This window comes from Ranitomeya imitator, chromosome 3, assembly GCF_032444005.1.
Source record: "Ranitomeya imitator isolate aRanImi1 chromosome 3, aRanImi1.pri, whole genome shotgun sequence".
Lineage (NCBI taxonomy): Eukaryota > Metazoa > Chordata > Amphibia > Anura > Dendrobatidae > Ranitomeya > Ranitomeya imitator.
The window spans coordinates 757,898,912-757,923,279 of NC_091284.1; the positions used below are offsets into that span (position 1 = coordinate 757,898,912).

The 24,368-nt window shown below is 46.0% G+C and overlaps 1 protein-coding gene across 1 annotated transcript in view; it reads right to left on the reverse strand.

The window, feature by feature from the left end:
* BRCA2 (BRCA2 DNA repair associated) overlaps positions 1–24,092 on the reverse strand; it is a 126,118-nt gene extending 102,026 nt beyond the window's left edge. The window contains exons 1-9 of the mRNA XM_069758994.1: positions 23,952–24,092; positions 22,047–22,301; positions 20,289–20,385; positions 20,067–20,152; positions 19,817–19,857; positions 18,270–18,375; positions 16,227–16,279; positions 13,614–13,716; positions 2,616–3,449 (exon numbers count right to left, since the gene is read on the reverse strand). Coding sequence (XP_069615095.1) covers positions 2,616–3,449; positions 13,614–13,716; positions 16,227–16,279; positions 18,270–18,375; positions 19,817–19,857; positions 20,067–20,152; positions 20,289–20,385; positions 22,047–22,301; positions 23,952–24,018 — 1,642 coding nt within the window. The 5' untranslated portion in view covers positions 24,019–24,092. The remainder of the gene's footprint in view (positions 1–2,615; positions 3,450–13,613; positions 13,717–16,226; positions 16,280–18,269; positions 18,376–19,816; positions 19,858–20,066; positions 20,153–20,288; positions 20,386–22,046; positions 22,302–23,951) is intronic.
* Between the last annotated feature and the right edge of the window lie 276 nt (positions 24,093–24,368).

Here is a 24,368-nt window from a genome sequence, read left to right on the forward strand (position 1 = left end):
AGATTTTTTGTGAGACTTTGGTTGAGACATAGTAAAGCCTGGAGGAAAGCGCTTACTAGCAGGGGAAGGGTTAAGCTGTGTGTCTGCAGCTTACCCAGGTCCTGTGTCTTGAGTCCCCAGGGCAGGTCCGCAGTGTAGGCAGAGAAAGGCTGTGATAGGAAACACTGGAGCAGTGCTGCAGCATCAGGGCTGTGGGTGTCCCAAGATGGCCGCCGAGACCAGGAAGTGGGAGCTCATCACAAGGAACGAGAAGCGCCAGGAAAAGTGGGCGGGGCTAACTGCCGTGGGGGGTGGCCAAAACTCCGACCTGTATTGAGGGAAAAAAAAAATTTTTTTTTCTTCTTCTGCAGCGCCACGACCGCTATTAGCTCCATATTAGCTGCACTCCTTCGTCGGGTTGCCGCACCACGGACTACCCACGGACACAGGCTTAAGGTGCGAACCTCCCATACCCCGGGGACCAGGACCCCCCAGCGCCTCGGCCCCGGCAGTGTACTCACGGTAGATGGGGTGGGCCGGTGCTCAATCCACTGTCGCCATAGTCAGGGAGGGGGTGGAGAGCTTCTGCCTCCATGCGTCATCCGCTATATCAGTGGTGATGCAGAGGGGGGCTGCACGGACGCCATATATATCATGTCCGGCTACGCACCTGGCTCCAAGAGAGGTAGATGGAGGGCTACTCCATGTGGTCGCCTGCTATGGAGGGGGGGAGATCGGAACGCGAAGGAACCGTCGCCCGTAATATGAGCTCTGGCATCCAACGTTGCAGGAAAGGATACGGGAGGGACGCTCCACGTACTTGCCTGTTGATGGTTCGGGGGAGATCGGAACCTAGAAAGGAACCGTCGCCCCCATTCGCTCCGTTAAAGAAAAATAGAATAAAAAGTAAAAAGCTAAAATAAAAATGGTGGGGTCTGAAACAGACCCAAGTGCCTCCTACAGACACTAAGCAAGAACTGGCTCACTGAGAGCCAGCAGGAGGGTGTATACTGCAGGGGAGGAGCTATTATTTCTGTGTTTACTTAGTGTCCTCCTAGTGGCAGCAGCATAACACCCATGGTCCTGTGTCCCCCAATGAGGCGTAGGAGAAAAAACGTAGTGGCTTGCTACTATATTATAGTATTTTTAAAGGATGTGGACACCTTTGGAGGCATTCTTTATATATATATTTAAAGAGCTTGGAACTCTTTATCTGTCGTTTTCTGGGCTCTACTAAGCCAACTTATGATCACATGAAAGTGGAGCGCCACTTTAATTTGTTTGCAGTCATAAATCCAAACATAGGAGCTCAGAAAAAGGCTGATTATGCTAGCCTCACACACATACAGTTCTCTCCACTATGTGCTGCATCGGGGCTCCTGTTGTAATTTCCGAAAAACAGTATTCTATCGGAAACTGCAACAGAGTCTGAACGGAGCCATTCACCATTATGAGGCTGAAGGAGTCGTTTTGAACAACGTTGTCTGGTCTTCGCTCTAGCAGTGTTCTTCTTTATACAAAAGTGCAAAAAAGTACAGAAACTTTGTCAGTGTTTCCAGTTTTTCAGGGATTACAGGGAAAACCCGATGCAGTACTCAGTGAATAGCACTGTACATATGTGAACCTAACCTTAAAGAAACTCTAGCCAGAATTATCCAACTGATGTAAAGAAAAATTGTGTATTTTCACCTTTTATTTATATTATTTTAAATTGTTTCCTTTACTGTAAAAAAAATAATTTTAATATACTGGACTTTTTTATCCTTTTTTTTTTTTTTTTTTTACAGGGGCAGGGTTAGAAAGATCGATTTGGACTTGCAGGGTTTTTTTTAGCTTCATTTATTTTACAGAGTCTAAACCCTCCCAATAACGGTCTTTAGATTAGAGCATGTATATTAATACATCTTTTCTATTGCTGGTATATTAGCCCCAGTTATAGTGGAAATTCAATTTCTTGCCTGCATAGCAGAGTGGACTGTCTCGCTGACAGTGTTTCCTAAACAATATACACAAGTGCTGGTTCAGCGCTGCGTATTGAGCGATCAGAAAAGCATAGAGTAATGAACTCTCTCTGTCATCCCTATGGGAAGACTGGCTGTGTGATAGCCAGCTCCCTGCCCCCACAATCTGCTTACTCTGCAATGACATTTTAGAATGTCAGTGCAGAGTAAAGTGAGGATCGCTCAGTCTATAGGTGGTCCAGAAGTAGGCAACACCTACAGTTTTTTTAATTTTCTCATTAAAAGGGAACCTGACAGCTGATAAATACTGCTCGATGCAAAGGCAGCATGTATCAGACACTGGCTGAATGATTTCAGCCATGTATGTTTGAATTCCCGTGTAAAACATACTTTAAAAGCTGTCGGGGACCAAGTCGCGTGGGAAACTAGTCGGAGGAGGGTGCCCGGCAGCTTCTTCCCTCTCTCAGTGACTGACAGGTCTTTCCTTATACATGCAAGCAGGGAGAAACCTGTTAATCAAGGGCAACCAACGGTGGAGTAGCCGCCAAACGTACATGGCTGAAATCATACAAGTGTCTGATTTACGATGCCAATGGATAGCGCAGATTGCATTAGAGGACTAAACTAGAGAATCTAATCTAATATTAAAAGAGCTGTCAATTAGAAAACACATACTTCTGAGCTGGACATCAGGCGTTTCCAGGTCTTTTAAAGGCTCGTACAAAAGTAGATTAGTCGTCTCTGTTTCAGTTTGTTGACGATCCATTTTAAGGCTGTACAAAAATTTGGTCTGTTTTTTCCCTGTAGAAAGGATAGGTTTAGGTTTCTGTTCCTTTTTCCAAGGAATGTCACCATGAGATGCAAGGGACAAAGAGTGATCACTCGAAACAAGTCCCATAAGATGTTTATTGTCATTTGAAGCATCGTAAGGAAGAGTCTCTTCACACTTCTCTTTGTGCTCCTTGTATTGGCCATCTCGAGTCTTCGCTGTCTTAGAAGAATCTTTTAGCTCCCTCTTATCACAATGCCATTGTAAATCACTACATTCTGAAGGTTGAATCCTGTTACAATCTCCAATAACACCATCTTCAGCAGCTATGCTCTCCTCCTGTAAAGTATCCGGGAGGTTTAGAGGAGTCCAATCGTAAGATGACGATATTTCTCTAGAACATGTCTTTGGCTGCAGTAACTTCTTATTTATGCGGAGGTTCCCCTCACTGAAAAGTGCACTCGGCTCCTGGTGGTTTTCTATCAGTGAATCACTGTTTCCGGTGACACCAATAAATTGTTTATTTTTTCTTCTAACTCTTCTATCAACCTTTACTTTTCTAAGTTCTGATGATCTTTCGTTGGTGAAAAAGATGGACAAAACATCCTCCATTCCTTCGATTGCATCCTCAACCACTTGACATGATTCCTCATCTCCAACAGCATTCAGTACAGTTTTTTTTTGTTGCGCTTTCACATAATCAGATGACTTTTCTCTGCTTTCAGAAGTAAGGGTGTCTGCTGAAAAATAACACAAAGATGTTGACATTATAAACTGTGACAATCCTTATCAAATCTGCTAACACTCCCCATCTAAGGCATTGGCAACCCCGTAATCACATGTCCCAGGAAAAATGCTAGCAAATTTCTGTTTGCATCACATAAAAAAAATCTGCAAAAAAATAATGACCATGCACATTTCGCCTAAAAAAAAAAAAAAATAGGGATTTTTGTGTACTCACCGTAAAATCCTTTTCTCCGAGCCTCATTGGGGACACAGGACCATGGGACGTCCTAAAGCAGTCCCTGGGTGGGGAACAATCAACTGTAATTGCTCCTTGTACCCACAGGTTACAGGTGCGGCACAGCCGCCTGCAGAATTCGTCTGCCGACTGTCACATCTGCCGAGGCCTGAGAATGAATATGGCAATGTTTTGTAAACATATGCAGACTGGACCAGATCGCAGCTCTGCAAACTTGTGCTCCCGGATGGCCCAAGACGCACCCACTGACCGAGTGGAATGAGCCTTAATCCCTGCTGGGACAGAATGACCTCTGACTCGGTAGGACTCCTGAATAGCTGAACGAATCCATTTTGCTATTGGTCGCCTTGAAAACGGGAAACCACTTCCTTGGCCCTTCCTAGAGCACAAAAAGGGCATCCGACCTGCGGAATGACGCCGTCCGCGAGACATATCTCTTGAGAGCTCTCACTAAATCTAGTGTGTGGAGGGCCTTCTTCTCGATGCAATGTACTGGTGCCGGACAGAGAGACGGTAAGACAATCTCCTGATTGAGATGAAAGGATGAGACAACCTTTGGCAAAAAGGACAGGGATGTTCTCAAAACCACCTTATCCAGATGAAAATTCAGGAACTGAAACTTGACAAGACAGAGCCGCCAGCTCTGAGACTCATCTAATGGATGTGACCGCAACCAGGAAGGCAACCTTCCTTGAAAGAAAAAAGACAGGGAAACCTCCTGTAGAGGTTCAAAAAGAGCTTCTTGCAAGACTCTGAGGACCAGATTAAAGGGAACCTGTCACCCCGTTTTTTGAGATTGAGCTATAAATACTGTTAAATAGGGCCTGCGCTGTGTGTTCCTATAGTGTATGTAGTGTACCCCGATTCCCCATGTATGCTGAGAAAGAACTTACCAAAGTTGCCGTTTTCGCCTGTCAATCAGGCTGGTCAGGTCGGGAGGGCGTGGTGACATCGGTGGTTCTTCCTCAGCTTTACGTTGGTGGCGTAGTGGCGTAGTGGTGAACAAGCAGCGCGCGATCTGCGCTGTAATCCCTTGCATCGGTGGGGGCGGCCATCTTCCTGGGGCCGCGCGTGCGCAGATCGAGTGCTCTGCTGCACGGGGCTTCAGGAAAATGGCCGCGGGATGCCGCGCGTGCGCATTAGAGATCGCGGCGGCCATTTTCCCAAAGCCGAGTTTGCATCTCGGCTTTGGGAAAATGGCCGCCGCGATCTCTAATGCGCACGCGCGGCATCCCGCGGCCATTTTCCTGAAGCCCCGTGCAGCAGAGCACTCGATCTGCGCACGCGCGGCCCCAGGAAGATGGCCGCCCCCACCGATGCAAGGGATTACAGCGCAGATCGCGCGCTGCTTGCTCACCACTACGCCACCAACGTAAAGCTGAGGAAGAACCACCGATGTCACCACGCCCTCCCGACCTGACCAGCCTGATTGACAGGCGAAAACGGCGACTTTGGTAAGTTCTTTCTCAGCATACATAGGGAATCGGGGTACACTACATACACTATAGGAACACACAGCGCAGGCCCTATTTAACAGTATTTATAGCTCAATCTCAAAAAACGGGGTGACAGGTTCCCTTTAAGGTCCCATGGTTCCAACGGCATCTTATAGGGCGGCACCCTATGGGAGACTCCCTGAATGAATGTCTTCACTTGTAATCTGTTAGCAATCCTGCGTTAGAACAGAACGGAAAGGGCTGAAAACTGCCCCTTGAAAGAACTAAGGGCGACACCTAAGTCCAAACCCGTTTGTAAAAATTTGAGAATGGAAGGAATGGAAAATTCAAGAGGAGAACGTCCCCGGTCGTTGCACCAGGAAAAGAAGGTTTTCCGAGTGCGATGATAAATGTGCATAGACATAGGCTTTCTAGCGCTGATCATGGTAGAGATGACTTCCGGAGAGAAACCTGCCTGGGTTGGAACCCAGGACTTAACGGCCATGCCGTCAAACACAGGGCCTCAAAGTTCTAGTGGTAAATAGGGCCCTGTGAAAGGAGGTCTGCGCGATTCGGTAATTGCCAGGGAACATCGGCGACTAGTTGAACTAGTTCCACGTACCACGCCCGGCGCGCCAATCTGGCGCAATCAGGATTACCGGTACTCCCTCTGCTCTGATCATCTTGATGACTCTCGGCAGTAAGGGGAGCGGGGCAAATATGTATGGAAGCCGAAAATGACACCACGGGAGTACGAGTGCATCTGCCCCGATTGCTGCTGGATCGTGGGACCGATCATCGGGAACCTTGGAATTTAGCCGTGAGGCCATCAAATCTGATCTGGTGGAAAATCTCCAGATGGAAAGACAATTCCCCGGAGTCGAGGCCTTGACGACTGAGGAAATCTGCCTCCCAACTGTCCACTCCCGGGATGTGAACCGCAGAAATCATTTAGCGGTTTTCCTCGGCCCAACGGAGAATGTAGCCTACCTCGTTCATGGCTGCCATGCTGCAGGTTCCCCCCTTGTCGGTTGATGTTTGCCACTGCAGTGTCATTGTCTGACTACATCCTTATGGGACGACCCGCCAGGAAGAGATAGAATTGGAGAAGAGCTAACCTGATTGTCCGAATTTCTAAGATGTTGGTCAGAAGGCGTAATTCCTGAAAAGACCGGCGGCCCTGAGCAGTGTGATGTAAGAACACCGCTCCCCAGCCTAGAAGACTGGTATCTGTTGTCACAACTAGCCAATGTACTGGAAGAAAAGACTGCCCTTGATTCAGGGAGGACTTTAATGTCCACCACCTGAGAAACTGTCTGACTCGCTGGGGAAAGAAGAACCGACGGTCGAGGAGAACGGGTTCCTGTCCCAAACGGCCAGGATGGCATGCTGTAAGGGACGTAGGTGTATTTGGGCAAATGGAACCGCCTCCAAGGCTGCTACCATCCTGCCGAGGACTCTCATACTGAAACGCAGAGAGTGAGTATGCGATTGGGAGAGCTTCCTGCTGTAAGGCTGATCTATTTTCCAGGGGAGAAGCACCAATCCCTGGGACGAGTTCAGTATCATTCCTAGAGAGGAAATTCGCTGAGCCGGTACTGGGGCAGATTTTTTTAAGTTTATCTTCCAACCCAGGCGAGAAAGAGTATCTATTGTGATGTTCACGGCCTCCTTGCAGGTGCGGAAAGAGGGGCCTTTGAAGAGGATGTCATCAAGATACGGTAGCACCACCACTCCTCGGGAGTGGAGTATGGCCACGGCAGCAGCCATGACCTTTGTGAGTACCTTGGGAGCGATGGCGAGGCCCGAAGGGAGGGGCTGTTGTTCCTGAAGTGCGAAGCGAAGAAACCTTTAGTGGGAAGGTAAAATAGGAATGTGGAAGTACGCGTCCTGGATTTCTATAGACGCCAGGAACTCGCCTTTTCCCATGGAGGTGATGACAGAACGAAGTGATTCCATCTGGAACCGTCGCACCCTGCCGAACGTGTTCAGCAGTTTCAGGCCCAGTATGTGCCGTACTGTAGCGTCTTTCTTTGGAACCATGAAGAGGTTTGAATAAAAACCTTTAAACCGTTCGCTTTGAGGGACCGGAATAATAAGTCCGTCTTTACTCAGAGAGCATATAGCTTTGAAGAACTCTGAAGCTTTTGCCCTGGGAGGACGAGATAAGAAGTCTATCTTATATCCAGAGAACACTAAGTCGCGGATCCACTTGTTGTGAACGACCGAGAGCCACGCGGCACTGAAGGAAAGCAGGCGGCCTCCTACTTTGAGGGTGTCCCCCGGATACCACAGGGAATCATTGTGTGGAAGATCTGCCCGTTCTGGAGCATCTGGATCCCGACTGCCTAGGCTTGCCCCTCCATCAAGGGAAAGGTGTATAAGAGGCCTGGAAACCTCTGTCTGTACGTTGTGCCCGGACGAAACCAGGAGATGTGGAAGTAGAGGACCAGTTTGAGTTGTAACGAAAAAAAAAAAAAAATCGGGACCGAGCCTGTGGTTGTGGAAGAAATTTACTCTTCCCTCCAGTGGCGTCGGAAATCAATTGGTTGAGCTTTTCGCCGAAAGAGGTGACCGCTCTGATATGGTAGAGAAGTTAATGACTTTTTTTTTACTTTTTTTTTTTTTTTTTTTAAACAGAATCCGCACGCCAGTCCCTGAGCCATAAGGACCTCTAGATGGTGATGGCGTTTGCTGCTGCTTGAGAAGCACAGTTAGCGGCATCCAGGGACACAGTTACTACGAAATCTCCAACTCTGGCTATCTGAGTAGCGAGGTCCGCTATCCCGGGGAAAAGATTGGTATCCAGCACCGCTGAAGACAAGACCTCAGCCCAGTGGGTCATAGCCTTAGCCACCCATGTAGCGGCATAAGATGGGAAGAGTGTGGCTGCTGAGGCTTCAAAGGCTGAATGCGCTATAGTGTCGATCTGACGATCGTTTGGGTCTTTTAATAGAGGCATCTTCCGAGGAGGATAAAACAGATTTAGAAGCCAGGCGCGATCGGGGGAGACTGCAACCAATCTTTTCTTGGATCCTGGGCAAAGGAATATTTTGACTCCATGGGTTTCTGCCATGGGAATCGTATATCTGGACAGATCTTGCGAGAATCAACGATTTCCTTAAATTCGGGAGAGTGGCGAACACTCTGTGAGCTTGCTTGGTCATCTTAAAGGGCACGGCATGGTCTGTTTTAGATAAAGGTTCCTCCTCAAGCTTCAAAGCCTTATTCACTGACTCAATGAGAGAGTCGAGAGTCTCCTGATCGTGATGAAATTCCTGATCTAGGGACGTATCAGAATCATCCTCTGAAACAGGTTCTCTACTAGCCCCAATGGAAGGGGAGCGAGAAATGGAGCTCTCAGAACCCGAATCCCGGGGATGGTCTGAGGATATGGCATGAGTCCTGTTCCTGGAAGAGCGAGAGCTCCTTGGCAAGGTACGACCCCTGGAATACAAGGGGTTCTGATCATCGGAAGCGTCGTCAGAAATAGTGCCCTGGTTAGAGGAGGGGTCTTGGAACGATTCGTATGCCAGGAATGCCATAGACCGGGTAAGGGAGGTAGCCCACTCAGGGGGACTATGCTCACTGAGTTCGGTATCAGTAACAGGTGGTTACTGAACAATCACCGGTTCACAAGCGGTGCATAATGCAGTATTGTGACCCCGGGGTAATGACACCTTACAAGCGGTACATGCTGCAAAAAACATAGTGTGGGTTTTCCCAGACTTTTTGAGGCTTTGATTCAGGTATAGCATAGCCTCGAGGAGAGCGCTTACTAACAGGTGAAGGGTTAAGCTATGTTTCTGGAGCTTACCCATGATCCTGTGTCTTGAGTCCCCAGGGGAGCTCCGCAGTGTAATGCCACGGGAGTTATGCACAGTAATCGCTAATCCTGAAGGCTATGATTGAAAAGGCTGGAGCAGCGCTGCAGCATCAGCCCTGTGGGTGTACCAAGATGGCTGCCGAGATCAGGAAGTGAGAGTGTCTCTCAGGGAATGAGAAGCGCCAGAAAGAGTGGGCGGCGGTAACTGCCGGTGGGCGTGGCCAAAACTCTGGCCTGTATGAAGGGGAAAAGCCGGGGGTTAAATTTTAAACCTGCGGTTGCGGCCTGCAGCGCCGCGACCGCTATTAGCCGCACTGCGGACCACCCACTGACCCGGGCTTAAAGGTACGGACCTCCCATACCCCGGGGACCAGGACCCCCCAGCGCCTCGGCCCCCGCAGTGTACTCACGGTAGATGCGGTGGGCCGGTGCTCAATCCACCGTCGCCATAGTCAGGGAGGGGGTGGAGAGCTTCTGCCGCCTTGCATCATCCGCTATATCAGTGATGATGCAGAGGGGGGCTGCACGGACGCCATACATATTCATGTCCGGCTATGCACCTGGCTCCAGGAGAGGTAGATGGAGGGCTACTCCATGTGGTCACCTGCTATGGAGGGGGGAGATCGGAACGCGAAGGAACCGTTGCACGCAAGGTGAGCTCAGGGCTGGCATCCAACGTTGCAGGAAAGAATACGGGAGGAACGCTCCACGTACTTGCCTGTTAATGATTCGGGGGAGATCGGAATCTAGAAAGGATCCGTCATCCCCAATCGCTCGTTAAGGGAAAAAATAGAATAAAAAGTAAAAAATAAAAATGGTGGGGTCTGAAAGCAGACCCAAGTGCCTCCTACAGACACTAAGCAAGTACTGGTTCACTTGGAGCCAGCAGGAGGGTGTATACTGCAGGGGAGGAGCTATTCTATCTATATTACTTAGTGTCCTCCTAGTGGCAGCAGTGTAACACCCATGGTCCTGTGCCCCCCAATAAGGCGTAGGAGAAACAAAGTCATTGTCATTGAATTGGGCTCATCCTCTTGAAAATCTGTGGCATATTAAGTGTCAAGGGTTTCAACGCATTTAAAGAGATTGTCCAGGCTCAAATTAGCAGTCACTGTGTACACGAGCAGATTCTCGTGCCAGAAGTGACAGGCGTGTTCAATTTGCATACACATTTGCGGTCACATGCCCACACGTCATGGGCAGCCTTGTTCAATCCAACTGAATTAAGAGATGCTGGACACATCTAGTCGGCATGTGGTCAGAAATATGCAAATCGCATACTTGCAGTCAAATGACTGTCCGCTCCTGGGGCCAGAAAATCCTGACAGGGCGGACTGTAACTGCAGTCTTGAGCCCCAAGCCTTGACCACCACTTTAACCCCTTCATGACCCAGCCTATTTTGACCTTAATGACCTGGCCGTTTTTTACAATTCTGACCAGTGTCCCTTTATGAGGTACTAACTCGGGACCGCTTCAACGGATCCTAGCAGTTCTGAGATTGTTTTTTTGTGACATATTGGGCTTCATGTTAGTGGTAAATTTAGGTTGATAATTTTTGCATTTATTTGTGAAAAAAAAAAGGAAATTTGGCTAAAATTTTGAAAATTTCACAATTTTCAAATTTTGAATTTTTATTCTGTTAAACGAGAGAGTTATGTGACACAAAATAGTTAATAAAAAACATTTCCCACATGTCTACTTTACATCAGCACAGTTTTGGAAACAAATTTTTTTTTGCTAGGAAGTTATAAGGGTTAAAATTTGACCAGCGATTTCTCATCTTTACAACGAAATTTACAAAACTATTTTCTTTAGGGACCACCTCACATTTGAAGTCAGTTTGAGGGGTTTATATGGCTGAAAATACCCAAAAGTGACACCATTCTAAAACTGCACCCCGCAGGGTACTCATAAAAACATTCAAGAAGTTTATTAACCCTTCAGGTGCTTCACAGCAGCAGAAGCAACATGGAAGGAAAAAATGAACATTTAACTTTTTAGTCACAAAAATGATCTTTTAGCAACAATTTCTTTATTTTCGCAAGGGTAAAAAGAGAAACTGGACCCCAAAAGTTATTGTACAATTTGTCTGGAGTACGCCGATACCCCATATGTGGGGAAGGGGGGAAGGGAACCACTATTTGGGCGCACGACAGGGCTCGGAAGGGAAGGAGCGCCATTTGACTTTTTCAATGAAAAATTGGCTCCAATCTTTAGCGGACACCATGTCGCGTTTGGAGAGCCCCCGTGTGCCTAAACATTGGAGCTCCCCCACAAGTGACCCCATTTTGGAAACTAGACCCCCCAAGGAGCTTATGTAGATGCATAGTGAGCACTTTGAACTCCCAGGTGCTTCACAAATTGATCCGTAAAAATGAGAAAGTACTTTTTTTTCACAAAAAATTTCTTTTAGCCTCAATTTATTCATTTTTACATGGGCAACAGGATAAAATGGATCATAAAATGTGTTGTCCAATTTCTTCTCAGTACACTGATACCTCATATGTGGTCACAAACCACTGTTTGTGCACACGGCAAGGCTCGGAAGGGAAGGAGCGCCATTTGACTTTTGAATGAAAAATTAGCTCCAATCGTTAGCGGACACCATGTCGCGTTTGGAGAGCCCCTGTGTGCCTAAACATTGGCGCTCCCCCACATGTGACCCCATTTTGGAAACTAGACCTCCCATGGAACTAATCTAGATGTGCGGTGACCACTTTGAACCCCCAAAGTGCTTCACAGAAGTTTATAACGCAGAGCCGTGAAAATAAAAAAATCATTTTTCATTCCTCAAAAATTATTTTTTAGCAAGCAATTTTTTTATTTTTGCAAGGGTAACAGGAGAAATTTGACCCCAATAATTGTTGCCCAGTTTGTCCTGAGTATGCTGGTACCCAATATGTGGGGGTAAACCACTGTTTGGGCGCATGTCGGGGTTCGGAAGGGAGGGAGCACCACCATTTGACTTTTTGAACGCAAGATTTGCTGGAATCAATGGTGGCGCCATGTTGCGTTTGGAGACCCCTGATGTGCCTAAACAGTGGAAACCCCTCAATTCTAACTCCAACACTAACCCCAACACACCCCTAACCCCAACTCTAGCCATAACCCTAATGACAACCGGAACCCCAACACACCCCTAACCACAACTCTAACCCCAACACACCCCTAACCCTAATCCCAACCTTAACCCTAAAGGTACCTTCACACTGAGCAACTTCACAACGAGAACGACAGCGATCTGTGACGTTGCAGCGTCCTGGATAGCGATCTCGTTGTGTTTGACACGCAGCAGCGATCAGGATCCCGCTGTGCCATCGCTGGTCGTAGCTGAAAGTCCAGAACCTTATTTGGTCGCCAGGTCGGCGTGATTCGTCATGTTTGACAGCAAAAGCAACGATGCCTGCAATGTTTTTTCACAGAGCTAACAACCAGCGAGAACGACAAGTACGTCACTGGATCGCTCCTGCATCGTTCTGGAGTTGCTGTGTTTGACATCTCTACAGCGACCTAACAGCGACGCTCCAGCGATCTAGTTTAGGTCTGATCGTTGTCTATATCGCTGGAGCGTCGCTAAATGTGACGGTACCTTAATCCTAACCATAATCCCAACCCTAACCCTAACTATAACCCTAATTCCAACCCTAGCCCTAATTCCAACTTTAACTCTAATTCCAACATTAACCCTAAGGCTGTGTGCCCACCTTGCGGATTCGTGTGAGATTTTTCCGCAGCATTTTTGAAAAATCTGCAGGTAAAAGGCACTGCGTTTTACCTGCAGATTTACTGCGGATTCCTATTGAGGAACAGGTGTAAACCGCTGCGGAATCCGCACAAAGAATTGACATGCTGCGGAAAATACAACACAGCGTTTCCGCGCAGTATTTATCGCACCATGGGCGGATTTGGTTTTCCATAGGTTTACATGGTACTGTAAACCTGATGGAAAACTGCTACGAATCCGCAGCGGCCAATCCGCTGCGGATCCGCAGCCAAATCCGCAGAGTGTGCACAAAGCCTAATTCTAACCCTAACGGAAAAAAATATATATATTTTTTCTTTATTTTATTATTGTCCCTACCTATGGGGGTGATAAAGGGGGGTTTTACCATACAATGTACTGAAAAAAATCAGGAAAAAAAATTCCAAGTGGGGTGAAATGGTGAAAACAAATATTCGCTTAAACCATTGTTTTTTTAGTTTCAATATGGCAACATTATGTTCCTGTCAGTTCGATTATGGTGACAGACTATTATAGTTTGCCTATTTTAGCGGTCAAAAACAATTCAAAACTTGACAATAGATAAATAATAAAAAATGGAAATTTTATTTATTAACCATTTTGTGTGACATAACTAGTTTAAGGGAGTAAAAATGAAAAGTTATAAAAATTGCTAAATTTTCACCAAAATTGCGATATTTTCACAAATAACAAAAAATAGCAATCTAAATTTACCACGAACAAAGTATAATGTGTCACGAAAAAAAAAAAACCTCACAATCACTGGGATCCATTGAAGAGTTTCAGAGTTATTACCTCAAAGTGACACTAGTCAGAAAAAATTGGCCTGGTCAGGAAGGTGAAAACCTCTGGCACAAAAGGGTTAATATCAGGTTCTTTTCATTTATACTTTTTAAGAAAAAAACATAAGTACTCACCAAACTTTATACTGTCACTGCTGATCTTGTATGGATCATTTGGCGGAGATAAGGAAACAGCTTCTGGAACTGCGTTCATCTTGGAGAAGAGACTTTGCACAATCTAAAAGTTTCCAATTAGAGATTGAAGATGTATTGGTCTAAAACCTTTACACAAGTCTCAGAAAAATGGCAAATAAGGTACATCTGACAAACTGATCCTTCCTTTATTACATTGGCGCGCTCACAGGAGAAAATGACTCCTATACTAATAAAGCAGGATACTTTTTCTCTACTAATTACTAAATGAACACCACACACTTAGATTGGGATGCGGTAGCTTCATACTATAGGACTCGGGGTCCAAAAGGTGGACAGCAGGTCGTTGGTTTAATGTATAACATTACATGAAAGCCAGGGAGCTGCCATTCAGGCTGAAAATGTGATCGCTGCTGCTTTTGGACACTCTCACTCACAGACACACACAGCCATCACAAGCTTTCCATTCAGGACGATGCAAAGAAAGATGGGTGAAATATTCTATTCAATCAAATGAACGGACCACGAACAAATGGACTATTACAATAGGGAGAGACCTGATCAGATCCGTGGCCTCTCCCCACCCAGCTCTAGTTGATTGACAGGTCTCTCCCTAGATACAAACATGGGAGAGACGAGTCAATCAAATTTGACCATGGATGTCACTGGACTAATCAGGTCTCTCCCTATAATCCCGGGTTGGCTACGTTTTCTCTGAAACACCACAGCGTTTCACAGAAAAACATACTTTGCTGCATTCTCATAGTCAGGCTTGTGATTCTTGTTGCCCGTAGTCCAGACAGTATGAATTTGACAAGTTCCCTTTAAGGGTATGTGCCTATGATCTGAAATAGTAGCATCTATTTCTAGTAGCTGTCTAGTAGCTTCAAAAAGGAACCTGAAGACTCACCTCTTCCGACAAGCCTACAGCCTGCAGTGATCCTGAACTTACGGAACCGCTGCACAACCTGCCCTACCCTCTCCTAGTGTTTCATCACCCATCCCCTGCAGACTGTGAGCCCTCGCGGGCAGGGTCCTCCCTCCTTATGTACCCGTGTGCCTTGTTATTTGCTCATGTTTAATGTATTTGTCTATATTTGCCCCGTATTCACATGTAAAGCGCCATGGAATAAATGGCGCTATAAAAATGTATAATAATAATAATCTGTAACTGCTGCGTTCTAGGTTAGGTTACAAGCATAGTGGATGGCATTTATAGAAATCCCATGCCCACTGTGCTTTTATTTGATGCTGTGTAAACTCACCCGTGGCGTGGATTTACGAGCCGCAGCATGTCAATTACCTTCACCAGTGACGCTGCGTAATCTCACCCATAGCCATTCATTAGATGAGGTAAATCCACATGATTCAATGAACAGACGTGGATTTACCTGCGAGATTAGTACGCAACGTTTTGGATGCAGTGAAAATACGCTAAACGGTGCTATATCCTGATCGTTGGCACATAGCATAATGGGGTAATTACTAATTACCGTACATACTCGAGTATAAGCCGACCCGACTACAAGCCGAGACCCCTAAATTTGCCACAAAAAACGGTAAAACTTATTGACTCGAGTATATGCCTAGGGTGGGAAATGCAGCAGCTACTGGTAAATTTCAAAAATAAAAATAGATACCAATAAAAGTAAAATTAATTGAGACATCAATAGGTTAAATGTTTTTGAATACCCATATTGAATCAGGAGCCCCATAAGATGCTCCATACAGTTCATGATGGGCCCCAAAAGATGCTCCATACAAAGTACGCCCCATATAATGCTCCATAAAGTTCATGATGGGCCCCATAAGATGCTCCATACAAAAATATATAATGCTGCACAAAGGTTGATTATGGCCCCATAAGATTCTCCATAGAAACATTTGCCCCATATGCTGCTGCGATAAAAAAAAAAAAAAAAAAATTACATACTCACCTCTTGTCCTGAGCAGGCGGGGACACCGGCACTTGCGATATTCACCTGTCCCTGTTCCACCGCTGCACGCCGCTCTGTCTTTTGTCTCTCTGCAGTGACTGTTCAGGCAGAGGGCGGCGCGCACACTAAACACGTCATCGCGCCCTCTGGCTTGAACGTCGCAGCCAGAGCGGCGCGGCAATGGAACGGGGACAGATGAATATCGCATGGCTCACCCTCCCCCGTCATACTCACCCTCCCGGCACAGTCCCCACTTCTCCGATGCGATGGCGCAGGCAGCTTGTTCCTGTGTTCAGCGGTCACTGGTACCACTCATTAAAGTAATGAATATGCAGCTCCACCAATATGGGAGTGGAGTTGCGTCCATATTCATTACTTTAATGAGCAGTACCACGTGACCGCTGAACACAGGAAGAGCTGCGGGCGCCGGAGAAGCAGGGACATGCAGAGACGCACTGGGAGCAGGTGAGTATTATTAGACAGCTGCCGCTCCCCCTGCCCCTCCCTGGTACAATGGCTCGAGTATAAGCCGAGAGGGGCACTTTCAGCCTAAAAAAAATGGGCTGAAAATCTCGGCTTATACTCGAGTATATACGGTATATCTGCAAACATTGAAATCATTACATTTCAAAAAACAGCTGAAAATGTTGTTACTCACCACTCCATCATTTCTATTAAATGTCCTTGGTTTAAAAACTTCTTTAGCTTGAGCTATAAAAGAACAATGGCAAAAAGACAATTCCTATTAGAGAAACTGGTCCTTAGAAAAGTGCAGTATAATAATCAGGATTACATAGCTGGCAGATGCTCCATTTTTTGTACTGTACTTCCGTGTATATAAAAGGTGATACTTAAACGTTTTTAGTGTATACTGTTACATACTTAGGCAGTTACGGTAACTGGTTCATGCAGCTTTACATGAACACCCGAGCCTTACACTATGGCTGATCCGAATAACTAAAGCAATTGTTACCATCCACCTCTCGTGTCTCCCCTTTTCCTCATAGTTTGTAAGCTTGCGAGCAGGGCCCTCACTCCTCCTGGTATCTGTTTTGAACTGTGATTTCTGTTATGCTGTAATGTCTATTGTCTGTACAAGTCCCCTCTATAATTTGTAAAGCGCTGCGGAATATGTTGGCGCTATATAAATAAAATTATTATTATTATTTTATACATTACTTTCCGTTGCCTATATAGCGATATCATGTTTCCCAACACCATTCAATCATGAAGGCGACTCCTAATCTCCCCGTTATGCTACGTTAGACTACTTGTGCATGAAAATTAAGGTATCCAGCTCAGAAAGTAAAATCAAAAGTCTTAATTTGGACAAATTTAAAAAGTAAGCTGCTTGACAAACCAGTGGTTGTGTTGGTGTTTTTTTTTTTTTCTTTTTGTGCACTTTGCATTGCATGTCATGCTATTCAAGTGTTAATTTCATTCTGTGGAGCAATCATTTTCACTCTGTTCCCCACCTGTTTGGGGCGTATTTTAACTTTTGGCAAGACTGCTCATTGTGAAACTGAGGACTAAGAGCACTATACGTGTTCGAAACACGTCCAGTTATTCAAGACATTCCTTCCTCCAGCATGCACTGGTTTGTCAAGCAGCTTACTTTTTAAATTTGTCCAAATAAAGACTTTTGATTTTATTTCCTGAGCTGGATACCTTCATTTTCATGCACAAGTACCTGGCGTCAAGCAGAGACGTTTCCGTGCTCGGATCAAATTTCTCATAGGCTGTGAGAATACCATCACAAGGGTGAGCTGAATCATTTTCTTTTTTCTGTACGTTAGACTACTACCTTCACCCAAGTTCATACAATCATATTGAGATGCAGAACTCATCACTTCATCCAGGTAATACGGATATACAAGTAAATAATACACAGCCTTTGATTTTTAGCTTAGGTTTCGGTAATATTATCATATACTCAAATTCCTTAAGGCCTTATCCAGATGTCCATGTTCTCTCACAATTTGAAATGGAATGGTACAAGTGTCATCAGTGTTTTGGATCCAAGTGTCATCAGTGTTTGGTCAGTGTGTCAGTTTTTACACGCGTGGGTGAATAAATGACACTTGACTGATGCCATCCATGGGACGTCCGCGATTTTCAAGGATCCACAGACTTGTATTGGCACTTTTCATCCATAATGCTGTAAAAGACGGACATGTCTCTGTGATTTTTGCATAGCTACTCTGTCCACGGAAAATGCAGAAATGTGAACAGCCCCATAGACTATAATTATACGTGCTGTATTAGTAAAAATCATTAATAGGACATGTACGTGAATGAGGCTGTACACTTCCTTCGGAGGTCTGTTTGTCATGTATATATGGTCTGTCAGTGCTTTTGCAAATAGAAAACCTAGCTATTATAGTCTATGGAGCTGTTCACTTCCGGAGACAAGTGTCCGTAAAATAATAATTAAAAAAAAGTCTATTTGGGATAGGTTAAAAAGAAAACAACTGGATCTAGCACAATGATGAAAGTGTCTACATTTCTTCATAAAAAATGATGTTGGAATAAGGCCTAAGGGATCAGTGCACCTACCCTCTGTACAACATGAATTGCATCACAACCTGAGATATAACGTTCCCACCACCTGACGTGTCCATACTGCGCACACACACACTTACACGGACCCATGTAGCCATTCATAAAGTGACAAATTACACATTTATTCCCCATTTCTTACTAATGATCACAGTTGGAGAGGGTGGTGTAGCCAATGAACTTGACCAGGACATGTCAGGATCCGCTTGTACGCCAAGACTCTCTGATATACATCTTGAGGTTTGGTTCTTAAAAAGGAATATATAAAATATAGAGTACGATTGGCCACGAGAGCTGGTAAAATACAATCATAATTTATATACACCATATCGGCCCTTGATGCCCCCCGCTTACTAAGATATCCAATATGGCCAAGAACAGAGCGAGCTCAGCTGTAAGGACACACATCGACACATATTTCTTTGTGGAGACCAGGTTGGTCTTTGGTCCTTTAACCGTTTTTATGCTGGCAGTGGTTTGCTCACATTGATTACATTAAAATATTTTTTTTCTATTCAGGTTGTGTGTGATATTATAGTGATACTAGCGTCTATCCCACATCCTCCTCCTCGTCTCCTACTTAGGCTTTTTTGGGGTGTATGGCAAAGTTCCTGGATTATTAGGAGGGGCCAGTCCGTTCCCCTTTCTCTGCTCACATTAGCGTTCCTTTCCTCCTTCTTCCAAGACAGTCATGGAAACTAAGTGGGGAGTGCAGTGGTTATGTCTAAATTGTGTCTCTCCTGCATTGCTTGTGCTGTAGGATAGAACATGGATTAAAGGGGCTGTCCACTACTAGGACAACCACTTCTCATTCCCCACGCTTGGCCCCGATAAAATAAAAAACCTGTAGTCGCCTCCCATGGCGGCGAAGCTCCAGGGGTGTCTGCACTTGTGGTCCCGGGGCTCTCGTGCGGTTTTTGTGACATGTGACCCCGGCACCCAATCAGCACTGGCGTCACTGTCCCCTCCTTTTGACAAATTGAGTATGAAGAGGAAGCCAGGGCTGCAGCTGATCACCGGGCACAGTGATGCCAGCGCTGATTGGGTACCAGGGTCACATGTCATCACAACAGCACCAGTGCCCCGGGGAGAGCGAGTGCCAACGCTGCGGGTATGGCACCGGCAAGGGAGCAAAGTATAGGGGGGAGTGGGAGGTGATTTTAGAGGGCCCAAACGAGGGCTATGAGAAGTTGTCCAAGTAGTGCTGCAGCAGCCGTCTTAGAAGAATGAATTGCTGATTTGAGCGGATGAGGCAGACGGAGGGCACCAGGTAGGGTGACTGTACATGAGAAATATAAATACGCTTCTCAGCTCTAGGGTGGAAGGTTGATTTAAAGAAGTTTCTCAGAAAATAAATGCATCACCTCTCCACAGTATACGGGTCAAATGTCTGCTTCAGTGCTGTGCCCCCTACTGATTGCTAGTATAGGGGGCCGAGTTCAATATTGCTCCTTATAGTATGACCACAATGAGCAGGATTTAATAAAGAAGTGGTTAAAGGGGTATTCCCATCTCCAAGATCGCATCCCAAAACATAGGTGTAATAATAGTAGCAAATATCTCCAATTAGAAATGTAGTATAGTTTGTCTGATTAGCCATGTCACAACCCCATGTGAAGGGCACTGCAGTGCGTTAGGTATCGATGGTTAACAAAAGAAATACAAAGTAGAAGTATAACATATATTTACCCTGATCAATTGTGGTGTGCACAACAAACTATCAGAGATATCTGAAAGGAATAGAAGTTTTAATATGAAACAAAGCAGTAAAAAAATATTCGTATTAATTATGTCCCATGACACGCAGCTTAAAAGCCAAATCCCCTGCTAGTACATATCAAAAAATAAATCTGGCTATCAACCTCAGCACGACACTCAAGAAAGCTGGCATCATTTCATTTACAATGCATATTTATGGTTTGTTTGTTTTTTCACTTACCAAACTTCTTATCCTGCTGTGGTGTCCCTGGCTGATATTTTCTATCCTCGAAGGGAACCTTGAAAAGCTGTTTCATGATGACAGGGCTGAAACCACAAGTTACAGAAGGTGGAATATGTAGATACGTCCTGCTTGCTCTAGTTCTGTTATATAATGTGTAGTAATGGCACTGGTCTGAAAACCATCACACATTACAATCAGCGCCCAGTCTGCGGATCTCACCTTTCTGCTAAATCTCTGCATGAGGCACCAAAGACATCATTAGCCGGTGCTGTAATGTCAGGACTCTGCTGGGACTTGTTACCGTTCCTAAAATGTTCTGGGGAAAAACATAGTATTGGCTTCATTGTCGACAAAAGACAAGACGATTGTCAAATAGTGGACAAAAAAAAAAAAAATACAGGCCAGACATAAGACGCAGGCCACAACTTACACGCCAGTCTTGATGAAGGGCGACACATTAATCAGGAGGCAGGCGCGCTCCTCGCATTGGATTTGGTGCATCTCTCAGCACCCGTGCACCACAGACTGGAGGACATTTCTGTCCTAATTTCTGCCACTTCTGTGGTGTAAATTATGATGAATTTGTCGGACTGATTAGTTACGATCCTTCCGGCTAAACTTTGCCCAAACAGTTGGCAGAGATGACCTTCACTATCGTAAAAAGTCACAAAATATTTGGGTAGCTCCGAGTTCAGCACAAATTTAGCAACATTACAGTTTTTCTCCCAAATTCTGGCAGAAAACAGAAACATGGCCCCGATTTATCAATCTTTGCCCGCTAGAGAGATTAATGTATTTTAACACCTAAGTGGCAACGGTCCATATCCGATCAGGACTTAAAGGGGATATTGCAGCTAAAAGCATTTATCACTTCTCTACTAGGACATAGAACCAAAGACCACCATTCCCTCAGCTGCAGGCACAATATGGATGGAGCGGTGGTCGAGCACGCACTCTGCCCCTCTACTGAAGGTCACAGGTTTCGTCAGCCCCATAGGCTATGAATGAAGCACTAAATGCTCACCCACCACTCAACCTCTTCCTAGCCAAGATCTAGTAATCATGGTGGACCCAGTGATTGGACCGATGCTGTGATGAATGTACCGGGCTGGAATACTCCTGTAACTTATTACATCCCATTCAGTTTATGAACAGGGGCACCTAAAAGACGATCAGAAATGGTTATCGCAATAGTATTCTGAGCCAGACCCCGCAAAGAAGTGGTCAGATAAAAAATCATGCGACCAATTAATGGCGACGTTACAAAGAAAAGCTTCACTCGCTAGCAGCTGTGTCCTTTACATGCCGGTATCGCAGACATGGAAGCAAGGACGGCGTTCATTACACACATTTCCCAGTATATTGGAGACCACCCTATGTAACACATTGCCGTCTCTCCTCAGCAGGACCCTCTACTGGAGAACCCCTGCTTAATCACGTAACAACTAGTGATGAGCGAATATACTCGTTACTCTAGATTTCTCGTGCACGCTCGGGGGTCCTCCGAGTATTTTTTAGTGCTCGGAGATTTAGGTTTTCTTGATGCAGTTGAATGATTTACATCACTTAGCCAGCATAGGTACATGTGGGGATTCCCTAGCAACCAGGCAACCCCCACATGTACTTATGCTGGCTAACAGATGTAAATCATTCAGCTGCGGCAAGAAAAACTAAATCTCCGAGCACTAAAAAATACTCGGAGGACCCCCCAGCGTGCTCAAGAAATCTAGAGTAACGAGTGTATTCGCTTATCACTAGTAACAAACCATAGAAAAAAAAAACAACACTGCATATTCCCCTCCTGCAACGGCGCTGTTTCAACGTTATCAGTGCCACGATTCCATGAGATTGTTGTGGCATGTGACCACTGCAGCTAATCACTGGCTGATTTTTGGGTGCAGCCAATCAGCCGTCTTGGAGCAAACATTCACTACATGTTCCCCTGGCAATGTGACAATTTGGTGTAAAACATTTTACCTGCTGTACCTTGACTTTTATCATGATCTTTAGTTGGAGAAAGGAACAGTGGGGAGCACAAACGTTGCTCTCGGAAAATAGTCGGCGTGGACTCCAGCTGGCTGTAATAAGATCGCTTCTGCTGTGGCGTCTTGGCGAGGCTGTTGTCCTGCCGGCCTTCTTCTCGCTCGTCCTCATTCTCACGTAGCCCGGGCTGAAGCCTTCTAGCCTCTGTGGTCAGCTCCTCAAACCAATTTATGTTTATCTGTCCCAGATCTGTAAGGAAGGGCTCCGAATTATAAACTGTGAGCTTTTGACATCAGTAATAATATATACATAGGAAATATTGTAGCTTTGTTCTTAGTTGTCCTATCTTGGTCACCAGTGGACCAGAAAATAATACTGGTAGGTGGCATGACCAACATTAACTTCTCAGTTTAAAGTGGCACTCTAACGGCCACCAAGATTCCTTGAGAACATGCCACATTTCTCTCGGAAGCTGGGACCCCACAGAGTGTTTGTCCCTGGTGTATGGAGAGTCTGAGGTTTGGGAGCCAAGATGATACCTACTGAAAAGTTGCAACTGCTTTCCAAAGCAACATTAGAAATTAAAGGCGTATTCCAGCTCTGTGTCATGAAGTGAACGGGGTCGGTGACATCCCATGTTGTTATATTTGGCAGGCCCCATGATCAATCAGTATCGTACACCGTGGACACACGCCTTCAGATACCAGGTCACGTGACATCCTTCGATGTGGAAAGTGGACAGTGCTGGAATACACCTTTAATTGCAAAAATGTCCATCCATTAGTAATTCATTCCTATTGATACATGAGGCCTATGGTCAGAGATGACAATCCCCTGTATTTAGTCAGCATCACTCTTATCACGTCACAATTACTACAAAAACGGGAGACGTCCCGGACTCCTGAGTGAGCAGGAAATGTCCCAGGCATCGCCAAAAAGTCCTTGAAGGCCACGTCTCCAGGAGGTCTGCGGTGACGGGGCGACACTCCGACATCTGAATGTGCACACACGTACAACCAGAAGGCGAGTACCGGACAGTCGTGGTGGGGGGCACCACAATTACAAAGCTCTCAGATGCGAGTCGCTAAGAGTTGGCGACCAGCATTTTAGCCAGAAAGAACCGCTGCTGTTTTTACTACACCTAACCTCCTAATATGGTGACATTTAAGAGTTTTTACAATTTTGGAATAACCATCCCCCCAGATACAAAAAAAAAAAAAAATCAAACAAGAATCATCTTTGCTCATCGTCCGTGGATCCAGTAACTGACCGCCTCACGAGGTCTGTCCAGTCAGAGCTGCGGCGCTCAGTGATCGGCTGTGGACGTGACACCAGCGCTGCCAAAAATAACAGACACCGAAAGTAGTGATGCTGGACCTGGGGAGGGTGAGGAAAGATTTTTAATATTTTTTTAAACAATCTGCAGCTGAGGAGAGGGGTTTACCGAGATGGCTGATGCTACGGTGGCCACGAAACGGGTCACGTGGACAGAGACGCATCTACGTCGCACAACAGTACGAGTGATGGGGACGGCTTACGATCCGCAAGGTATCGCGACAAGCGAGGCCAAGAAGTACAAGTCAGGACTAGTTGGACTTTTTGGGACTTGTGATGCGCCCTCCGGTCACTGTGTCGCCCCAGCACTCTGCCATATAGCAGCACGACCTGAGTCACAGGCAGGTTACCCGGGTGCCCACAGCCTGATGCCCCCTCATCTCAGAAAATATACACAACTGACAGAAAAGGGCATGACCCCCAAAAACCAATGCAAGCGGCCAAAGCAGGAGGGAGGGCCGGCACTGCAGTGGTTAATGTATGGGCAGTCACATGACATGCGCAGTAGGGGTTAATGCAGGGCACAACAGGGGCACTAACTGGTGACACCACAACGATAAGCACCTGAGTGACTACAGTGCGCCCGGAACAGCTGGGAGAAGACGGACGCGGCGGTCTGCACCGACGCCATGGGACTGCCCGCACAGGTGACGCCGCATCAGAGGCTCGGGAGCAGCTGTGTGTGAGACACAAGTCCAACTTCCCGCTCTGCCTCACTGCTGACACTCCAAGCCAATCAGAGCACAGCTCTTTGGACGCCCCGCCCATTACAGACATTACACGGGAGTTCTCATTGGCTGAGCTTTCCTATAGGCCTGCTCTGAGACTACATTTCCCACAATGCTCCTTCCAGGACGGGGCGTGTCAGTGCTGTGCTTTCTAAGTTGCTACTGTAGCTAAACAAACACCTACAAGACTTACCTGTGCTATCGCGATAGTGACTGATACCTGCGCGATAGAGCAAGTTTACATTATCTTTAC